We start from the raw sequence: 10,434 nt of genomic DNA, 5'->3' as shown, positions 1-10,434 counted from the left end.
ACATAATACATCGCTCTCCTCAAGGACACAAACCCTTTACTTACAGTCGTCCTCAGATGTATTCATACCCTCCCATTAAAGACGGAAAATAACAGCTGTCACTGAAATAAGTTGAAATTGACAAAAGTAATAATAAATAAAAATTTTATGAAAATCATGACATTGATTTTGAAATGTGGTTCAACAGAAATATAAAAAAATAAAAAATAAAAAATCAAGCATGATGGGTTCCATAAACTAATATCAGCAGAGTGGTCTAATTTGTCCGAGACAGTTTTTTTTTTTTTTTTTTTTTTTTTCAACCACAATTCAAAAGCAATGTCTTATTTCACTAAATTATAATTTAGCAAATTTTTATTTATTATTACTTTTCTCAGTTTCTAGTCATTTGAGTGACTTTTGTGAATTTTGCGTTTTCTTTAATGGAAGGTATCAATAAATTTGAGGACGACTGTATGTAGCATTCATTATACTGTGAAACAAGATGTACAGTTGATCAGAAAACATTTACTTTTCGTGGTAATAACAACAACGCATCATACAAAACCAACACAGAGATATTACTCTAAAGAATGTAATGAAGACACTTAATAAGGAACCTTGAATGCAAAATTCTAAAATATTCTGATATGGTCGATCAAAGGGACAAACCTAAAGATCCAATCCTGTCAACTTGCAGAGTGGAGCTTTCTTCTCTCTTCTTCTCCAGTTCCAGTTGTGCCATTTGCGTAGCGAAGACGGAGAAGTTTTACGGCGGGCGCTTGAACAGACTTGTAGGTGAGCTGGTGTGCTGGAGCTGCTGTGAGTAGAGAGGCAGGGACTGTGCATTAACGGTGTAGAATTACATCTAAGCCATTTTAATGTTATGCTTGAGCTATATTTGTAATAATAATTCTCAGAGATCCCTTTTTGGGGGTTAAATCAAAGCCTGGGGACGGACTTTAAGGGTTTCTGAACCTTGTTAGAAGCGTGTTCATGGCATTCAGTGACATTTGCACAAGTTTATTGATCGCAAACATGGTCAGGTCCAAAGCTGCACATTTCTAACAAGTGGAACAAACTATTATATTAAACAAATATGGGTAATTAACAAAAAAAAAATAACACAGCTGCTACAACCAAGAGGGAATGTGAAAAGCTGCACTGTGGGAATGTGTAAGTTAATAGGCTTATCGGTGTTACTACAGCACGAATACATCTCGTGATCTAATTACAGCTGTGTGTTCCATTAAAATTGCTGCTTAAATGCAACCTATTCTTGTGGCAGACAGATAATTTTAGCCTAATTATCTCAGCTGCAGCTGTGGTGGTGTTAAATAGTCTTTGGAGCAAGTATAGAACAAATATTCATCAACATCTAAACAGAACTCCTAAAGGTCAACAAGTACTTTTACAATTACGTCACTATGCAACGGTTCATACAAAGATAAAATCATATCTATGCTCGTCAGGCAAAGAAAAGGATTTGGATGCTGAAAACTTTTGATAAAAGAAGCTCCGCTATTCAAGCTCCGTGGGATCCACAGGGAGAGAACTGATTGGTCAGGAGGTGGTTCTTTATTACATGTTGATCTTTTATTTCAGACTTCTCCGGAGCCGGTTACGTGTGCAGCATGTCGATATAAGACATGAACTATCATTTATAGGCCTATAAACCCAGTGTTATACCTGAAGTTAGCTGCCTCTGGCTCCTAAAAAAACATATGTGATGTCAGGTTATGGCGTCTTTGTACTTTTCATTGCCACTGAAACATCAAGTACACTCAAACAAACTGTATCTCCAGCTTTCATATATGCTGCGTACAGTCTGACCTCTAGTCCTCTACTTGTGTGGGATATTTTGGTGCTCAGTCCGCCCCTGGTGGGTTCATCTTCTGCTGACACGACTGCAGCTCAAGACCAAACGGGTTCAAGTCATAACTCTCTTGCTGGCATTTGGTGGATTGCATTAATAGAATGGTGTTTTGTTATACGCTTCACAAGTATCCGTATTTTTAGGACTTCAGTGTTAAATGCATTTTTTTAAATGTAGGTTACTGTTATTTATTTCACAGCTGTATTGTTCGAGCTCCAGTTTACCCACAGAAGAACTTTTTTCTTGGTCATCTTGGGTATTTGATTATCTTCGGTGTTCTTTCACATTCTTCTGTTCCTCAGCTGTCTCGGTCTGCGGCGGATATCTGCTTACTGGTGCCAAGTCGGACTCTGCCAAGAGCTTTCCTCCGAAGATGTAATTCACGAGCCAGTAGAAAAGAGATAGAGGTGAAAAACAGGAGGAAGCAGCAGAAAAGAAAAGCAAGGGTGAGACCATGTGCAGGGTTGAGTGCCGCCAGTGATTGTGTGTCCCGGCACTATCTCAGATGAAGAGAGAGAGAGAGAGAGAGAGAGAGAGAGAGAGAGAGAGAGAGGGTGTATATGTGTGAGGGAGAGAGATCGAGAGATAGCGAGGGAGGGAGAGAGAGAAGAAGACCGGGAAAGAATAAGGGGTCAGTCCAGGGATTGTCCTCGAATGGGGAGGAGCTGTTTCTGCCTGTATGAGAGGAATAAGTGTGTTTGGTCATACTGATGGTGAGGTTAGCTCTTTGGTACACAGAGGACAAAATCACAGTAAACCACGCCATGAGCCGGACCACCTTCTTTGAGGTAAGTTGAGTCTTACACACTTGATTAACTTTCAATCGCCACTTCTTAATAGAGAATTTTAGATAACACCGTTTCACAAGGCCTCTCTTGAGCGAGAGACTGCTTTGAGTAATACGAGGTCAGGCAGAACTTGGCAAATCCTTCACGGGAATTAATAATTTCTTCCCCGTTGTTTTAAAAGTGTCGGGAAAGTTTATGAAGTTTTCCGTGCCAGATAAAAAGTCGAAGCCCCCTTTTTCACCATTCTGCTCCTGTCTTCAGTCGCGTCTCGCTGGGCCTTGATGAGCAATAATGAAGAAGTAGACGGGTAATTTGCTGTAAGTGCAGCAGGCCTATGAACTCCAGCTAATTACAACATGCTCTGGGATGTGTGCCATGCTCTCGGTGGCAAAGGCTGCGAGCCAAATTAGCAAATATTAAAATGGTTCACGGGAAACATTTGTCAAGTCTGATCTCGTGGGAAATCCGCTCTTATTTGTACACATTTGTTATATTCATTTTTTACAATGAAGGAAGTGGATGTATGGACAAAATCCTGGCCTGTGTTTAAGGGTTTGTAACCTCCATTACATCTGTTTCCAATCTTTATGCTAAGCTAAGCTAATTAGCAGCCAAGTTGTGTAAAGTGTTATTGATCCTCTCATCTAACTTTCTGCAATAATGGAAATAAGCATTTTTTTGTTTTGTTCCCAAACTCTTGAACTTTCCTTCAACTTTTGCCTCAAGCGTAGCAACACCTTTCCCAACATTCATCTGAAGAAATACGAAGGCTTTACATTTGATTTTAACAAGCCAGATCATTCTTACATGTCTACAGCTTAGGGTCTAGGAGGAATTATTAATTTGGCAAATTTTATCCATGAAATTCACTTTACTCTCTTATAGAGTTTAATGAAACACCAAGAAATCCAGCTTAGCTTTCGAGCACCAGCCGCCTCCTCTCAGCTGACATTCAGGTTTCAGTATTCTAACCTTGTGGAAGGCGGTTTGTTTTCTAAATGGGCAGCAGGTCAGCTACGTGTGGAGAATTTGCGCGAAACTGATAACAAGCAGAATGAAATGGGCCAACTAGTTGATTGCTTTCTTTGATTAAAAGAGACATTTTGTCCACTTTGAGTCGCTGTGGAGGTGAAAAAGCAAAGTGAGCAGCCTCATACAGCTAATAAGCATTAGTAGAAGCATGCTCAGTGTCTTAAGTGCTGATCCTGTGGTTCAAGATCAGCCATCAGCTTTTGCATTAAGGGGAGCTGTGGTCGAGAGATTACTCCAGCTGGTATGAATTATTTTATTAAAGCAAGATATGTTAAAAAGATCAAGATATATGTCTTGCACTCAAAGAACAAGTGCAAGTTCACTTGAATTCCCCTTACATACACAAAGCCTTCCACAAGCACGTACATGTTGTGTGACCTGTGCTGTCAGCAGTGCCCCGAATCCCCACGAGAGGACGGAGGAGTCTGATAATCAGATTTACAAGGGCACAGCACATCTGAGTGCACGCTGTTCTTACAACGCACAGCTCTAATGACACCCTGGATGCTCTTCGCTAACATGCAGATACATCAACATGTGCCACTGGAATGCAGCTGGGAAGGTTGGCAGATGGAAAGCAAAACAAATCCGTCTCCTAGGAAGGCCTTATCCGAGACGTCAGCATGCTCTGCGCTCACGACACACACACACACAAGATGAAATACTTCTCTTTGATATGGAGAACAGTGGAGTGTGTTGCTGAGCATTGAAGCCTCTGCACTGGCAGGATGTGTTGGTCTGGACAAATTATATGACTTATAAAACTTATGTTTTTATGATGCAAACAGCAGATGGTGTATATATATATATGTGTGTGTGTGTGTGTGTGTGTGTGTGTGTGAAGCTCTCCCTCATTCCCATTCTCTCTTTCTCGACTGTGTACTCAGCAAATCTTTAGGTATCCATTAGTGGGTTATTACACTGTCCAGTAAAGGAACCAATTTAGCTGGGACAGCTCTGCTGAGCAGCACAGTATGGAGTGCTTTCAGGGCAAATTGTGGGCCCACCCACTACCCTCCTTGCATATGCTGTACATCACCACTGACATGCTCTAATTAAGATGAAAAAATGTGCACAAGAGAGCAACACAATTCCTTTTTTTTTCTCGAACAGACTCAAGCATCCGTATGACTCAGACTGAGATCAGTGCACTTTATGAGGAAAACTGGGCGCACTTGGCAGCAGAAGTGCTTCATGCACATACATATTTTCTGCAAAAGGGTGCTTGTCATTTAATTTTGTGTTTTCAAAATAATGACTGTTTTTCACTGTACCTATCTTGCATTTGCAAGATGGTTAAGAACCAGGCTTGGTCTGAATATGCTCCAATCTGTGCAGGCAAATAGAACGAATGTTCTCTGTTCTAATGCAGCAACCTGATTGGTGTGTATTCATATCATCATATCAGAGTCAATATTATTGACAGTGAGGTGGATATCTGGCTGTTGAGACGCTATGATTACATGAATCAGCAAAGTAATTTTAAATTTGTGTGTGAAATGTTTTTTTTTAATAAATGTGCTTCATCTTTTCTTTCTTCAGGTGGAGGTTCTCGATGCCAAGACAAGGGATCAGCTGTGTTTTTTAGACAAGGTATGCTGGATGATAATGCTGAGGTGTAAATAAATAGTCTATGAAGCTAGATCCATACACAACTGTTTTATACCTATAAACATGCAGTTTTATCTTTTTGTTGTCCTTGTTTATATTGTTGGAATCACTGTTATTCTCACAAGAATTTGACATAAAGCTCTGTTTGGCTGCACAGCATGAGTTTAAAGTGACTCTAAAGTTCATGTTTTAACTACTTTATGTTTGTATTCCATTCAGGTGGAGCCCAACTCAACAATAGGAGACATAAAGAGCCTCATTCACAAAACCTGTGAGTGTTTTTGACACAGTTTGTTGGAGTTTTGCATCGGCCTTCATGCTCTATCCTGATTATGGTCAATAAATCCAAAAAAAAAAGAAAAAGTCAATCCACATAGCTCATTATTCAATTATTCAGCTCTCATTCAAAAATGATATTGTGCTTTTTTTATTGCACATTTACAGTAAGCTGCAACACAAACTCATGGTTCTCGGATTAAAAAACATAATGATTAATACGTTTGCTTTGCTATTGAGTGCAATATCGCATCTCCTCCCCAGAGAGATGTCCTGTTAAAAGCAATTTCTTATTTATTCCTCTGGAGCCTGCAGTGGTTCTGTCATCAGCGTGTGTCTGGTCAGAAATGTTACCAAATGTTTGCCAAGCCCGAGGCCGTCAGCATCCATCAGAGCAGCGGAGCTCAACATTATTCCATTGTGATCAATTATTACTGGGCCTGAGGCCAAACACTGAGAGTGCAATGCCAACTCTGTCCAACCTTGTGTGTGTGTGTGTGTGTGTGTGTGTGTGTGTGTGTGTGTGTGCGCTTGATCTGCTCAGATCCTCACTGGTATCCAGCAAGACAGGCCCTGAAGCTTGATCCCAGTAAGTAGCCTTGTTTTAATTACAGTCTTTACTTTATGTGTATGTGTCTCATAAACAGCGTTAAAGCTGTGGGTGGAAACTGTTCCCTGTTTGATGCCGTCGGAGATGTTTCGACTTCATTACTCACCAATGAAGACAGTAAAGTGCAGATATAGTATTACCCATCCAGTCATCCAGTCCCTGCTTGTACAAAAAGAAAAATGGGCCTTCACTAGTGGAATAAATGTCACCAGAAAAGTTCAACACATAGCCTGGATACGTTGTCGTCTTGTACTGGGACTTTAACTAAACAGCATATCTGGCTTTATGATTATCACTGCAACGTACACGTCACTCCCGGCGCTGCTGTTTTGTTATCTGACATTTGCACACTTTGGGTTAGACATCACTGGGTTTGTCTATCAATGCAGAAATCAATGCAGGTTTTTCATGACATCATCAGCATTTGTCCTGTAGAGTAGAATAGAAATACTTTATTTAACCTCAAAAGGAAATGTGGTTATTACAGCACAAAGAGTAGAGTTACCAAAAGCAATAATGTAACAAGTGTAACATAAACTTTAAGTTAAAGTGAAGTGTAACGTACGAACATGTGACAAATTAAAGGAAAAACCACCAGAACGTGTGCAGGCAGCATTTTGTCTCACTATGAGCAGCTTTCTAACACGTCTGTCTAGAGTCTTGTACAGATATTAAAGCTGCTTCAGATGTGGTGACTGCAGAGGCCATTTTTATTCCTATCCAACCGTTCAGTGACCCCTCGTGCCCCGTGGATGGGGGCATTGTCCTCCTGGAAGAGACAAACCCCGTCAGGATAGAAATGTTCCATCGTGAGATAAAGGCGATTTCACAGAAGAAGTTTTTATTGATCTGCAGTGAGGCTCACCTCTGAGGGGACAGACGCTTCTAAACCGTGGCAGCAAAATGGCTCCACAGCATAACAGAGCTCCCAGATCCCCTCACGCTTCAGGTTTTTCCTTTAATGTGTCGCCCATCTGTTGATTTCAGGCTGTAAGCATTGAGACAGTTATACACTTTTGTTCTTCGTGTTCTGTGCATCATTCACTTTGACATAAAGTAATAGATACTGCATTGAAATCTCTGCTTCAATATGAGTGGGTTGAAATCCATTCAAACATGGGTGATACAGCACTTCTAAAACATAGCACCTAAAGTTTAGGGGGTTCAGAAGTAATAGGATACTCTGTCTTGATTGATTCATGCACAAAAGGCAGCTGAAGATAATAAAGAGGCTCAAAAAAGCAAAAATCTGTTCCATAGAGTTGGGTTCATTCTAAAAAAGCAGGCAAACACAGGCACAGGAAAGCTAGAAAATTGAAAATGACCTGGTAGACCAGGGGTCACAGCTCCTATGGAGGTTCTTCTGGTATTGCTTGGGCATTTATGGCGACCAACAGAAGTGGCACACTGACATTTGTTGATGATTTCACAACTGAAAGCAGCAGGTGAATACAGAGGAGCGTTCTGTGTGATCAGATGTAGCTGCATGCATCAAACTACTTTTCATCATTAAACAGGATGATGATGAACCATTTGTGGCAACCGTAGAGCTTTTCGGGGCGAAGAGGTTTATTATCCTCGACTGGACGAGTCAGTGAGCTGAGACTAAAGATGGAAAGAACCCACAACATGTATGAGGCTGTGGTGAAGGCCTCATTCATTCAAAGCATCTACTGTTGACTTCAGGCAGCCACAAAATACTAAATATGACGATTTTGTTCTACTTTACGTATCTGTCAAATTAAACTGTCGGCTTTATGTGTTTAATGAGTCAAATCCCCCAAATAGCTCTTTCATTTACAATGTACAATCAAAGCTGAGACCTGGAGTGTTAATATCGTGTCCATTGTTTTATTTTGAATTGAAGCAAAGAGTCCAAAGAACAAAAAAAAACTGGTCCACCAGCCTGATATCAATGACATATCAGAAAAACCCAGTAGAGTTTGTAGTGACTTTAGAGGTGAATGAAAGTCACACAACCGAGCCCTCGTTTTTACAAACCGTGGAAACCGTCTTGTTTTTTCACAATAAAAGGCAGATTATCTAATGTACATGATATTATTTTTACATTAAAAGCAAAAGCAGCCTACTATGTTCTAGGATATGGCAGGGCTTTAGCTTTGAATGAGATCTATCTCGCTGCTAAAAATTACTCAGAAGAAATTTGGTTAAGAGCTATTTGGGTCAGCTCCCCTTGAGGGTATTCTAAAAATGTCATCCAATTAGCGCAGCGTATTATCTGTGGCTGCGCTCCTCTGAGCTTCCAGGTAGAGAGGACGTGCGCTGAAAACCTGAAGCATCAGTTTGAACCATGAAACTCGGCGCCTGTGAAGTTTATATGCACATAATACACAACACTATGAATATATTTTATTTTTTTTTGCTAGTGCAGCTATTTTCCCACCCAGAGACAGCGCTCTCCACTGAACAGTAAAATAAAAATACTTTACAGTGTGGATGACACAGAATTGATGCGCATAAAAAGGCTTTCTTTTCTTCTTTTCAGAGGGAAAATCACTCAGAGATGATGAAATCCTACAGAATCTGCCTGTTGGGACCACTGCCACCATGTATTTCAGAGATCTTGGGCCACAGTTAAGTTGGACTATGGTAAAAAAAAAAAAAAAAAAATACCAAACACACAAAGATTACAAACACTGTATTATATTCAAGAAAAGTGGCACTCAGACGATTTTTACTTGCAACATAACTTTTCCATTAAAGTTGTGCATCAGCTTTTTATGTGAAAAAAAATCTATATGGCAGGGAGACGGTGCAAAGTATTGGTTCTGTCTATCTGATCTGTTCTCAGGTGTTTCTTGCCGAGTACATCGGGCCACTTCTCACCTACCTCCTCTTCTATTTTCGAGTTCCATACATTTACTCCCACAGACACGCCTTCACCTCCAGCCCGTATCCTGTCGTCACGTAAGTGGGAAAACTACAGCAGGCTGTGTGGCTCGCTCAGGCCCACGACACGCTTTAAACATGTTAACGAGCTGGAAAGCATCTCGTGCTGAGTGTGACTGTCGAGCATGAGACTGATTCACTGTGGAGATGAATCGTCTTGTTTGCTGCTGTATCGTCTCGCTACATGTGGGATATTTATTGAGAAGTCAGTCTCAGTAAAATTGAATCAGGATAAGTAACTGCATTATTTCATGTCAGTGCATCTCCCAAGATGTAATTGTTGAAATTTGCATCCAACAGGCTGCCGTCTCTTTCTTTCATTCATTTATTTATTTGCATTCTGTGGTTCTGTAATGACTGCTGTGTTGTCAATTTAGCGGCGCAACCACAAAGACAAAAATAGGGCCTNTACTGATTAGTTTATTTACCGAATTCTTACTCAAATTATCTTTAACTGAATTTAAGGTGTTTCTCTTGTTCACTTGGCTAAAATTGAAGCGTATCATCATAGGAACAGTTTAAGAAGGCAATGGAGAAAATGGAAGAAAAGAAGACTCAGATACATAAAGTGTTTGAACTGAACGGGCTCAGCAGTGGACCAGCATCCGAGAAGGTACTGCACTGTAATTCTGTTGACTACAACTGGATCATTTCAGCTTCTGAAGGCAACGTTTCTGTTTCAGGTTCAACAGTACCGACAGTCAACAGTTCAGAACCTTCAACTGGCTTTGTACCACGACAGGAAAGAAGGAGCTGATTCAAAGGTCTGTTGAAGCAGATACACAGTTAAAAAAATAAATGCTGACTGAGGGTCAGTGAACTTGAGCAGAGCTGAACATACATGATTTCTCCCCACAGACTCCTTCCTTTGGACATGAAGGTGGGAAATCTCAGGATGTGAAGGAGTATTTGTCCTCCAAATGCTACTGGTTGAGCTGCTTGATGGCTTTAAACAACCCCCCTCTTCAGCCTGACTGGAAGAACCACAATCCTGGGATGGATCCCTGGAATTTCTTCCCACAAAGCCTCATACCTGCTTCTGGAACGAAGACAAAGTAAATTCAGCAACGAGACAAAGAATCCGTCACACAATTTACTTAATATGTGCAGCAGTATCAATCAATTATTTGATCAACTGACAATATAAATTTAGCACTTTTTATTGGTTATGGATAGAAATTACTTGCAAAGATGCAGACACATGGTACTGGCCACAAGAATGACCCTTACACACGTGGACAAAATTGTTGATACCCCTCGGCTAATGAAAGAAAAACCCACAATGGTCACAGAAATAACTTGAATCTCACAAAAGTAATAATAAATAAAAATTCTATGAAAATTAACCAATG

The 10,434-nt window shown here is 40.4% G+C and overlaps 1 protein-coding gene across 1 annotated transcript in view; it reads left to right on the top strand.

The window, feature by feature from the left end:
- The first annotated feature begins 2,575 nt into the window (after window positions 1-2,575).
- Window positions 2,576-10,434, top strand: part of LOC103369878 (very-long-chain enoyl-CoA reductase-like) — a 20,194-nt gene continuing 12,335 nt past the window's right edge. Inside the window, exons 1-6 of the mRNA XM_008298719.1 lie at window positions 2,576-2,643; window positions 5,218-5,268; window positions 5,506-5,557; window positions 6,107-6,151; window positions 8,679-8,782; window positions 8,985-9,100. Coding sequence (XP_008296941.1) covers window positions 2,620-2,643; window positions 5,218-5,268; window positions 5,506-5,557; window positions 6,107-6,151; window positions 8,679-8,782; window positions 8,985-9,100 — 392 coding nt within the window. The 5' untranslated portion in view covers window positions 2,576-2,619. The remainder of the gene's footprint in view (window positions 2,644-5,217; window positions 5,269-5,505; window positions 5,558-6,106; window positions 6,152-8,678; window positions 8,783-8,984; window positions 9,101-10,434) is intronic.

This window comes from Stegastes partitus, unplaced genomic scaffold (genome assembly GCF_000690725.1).
Source record: "Stegastes partitus isolate 25-593 unplaced genomic scaffold, Stegastes_partitus-1.0.2 Scaffold1344, whole genome shotgun sequence".
NCBI lineage: Eukaryota > Metazoa > Chordata > Actinopteri > Pomacentridae > Stegastes > Stegastes partitus.
The sequence above is the reverse complement of the archived record's forward strand: the minus strand, read 5'-3'. Positions and strand labels throughout refer to the sequence as shown.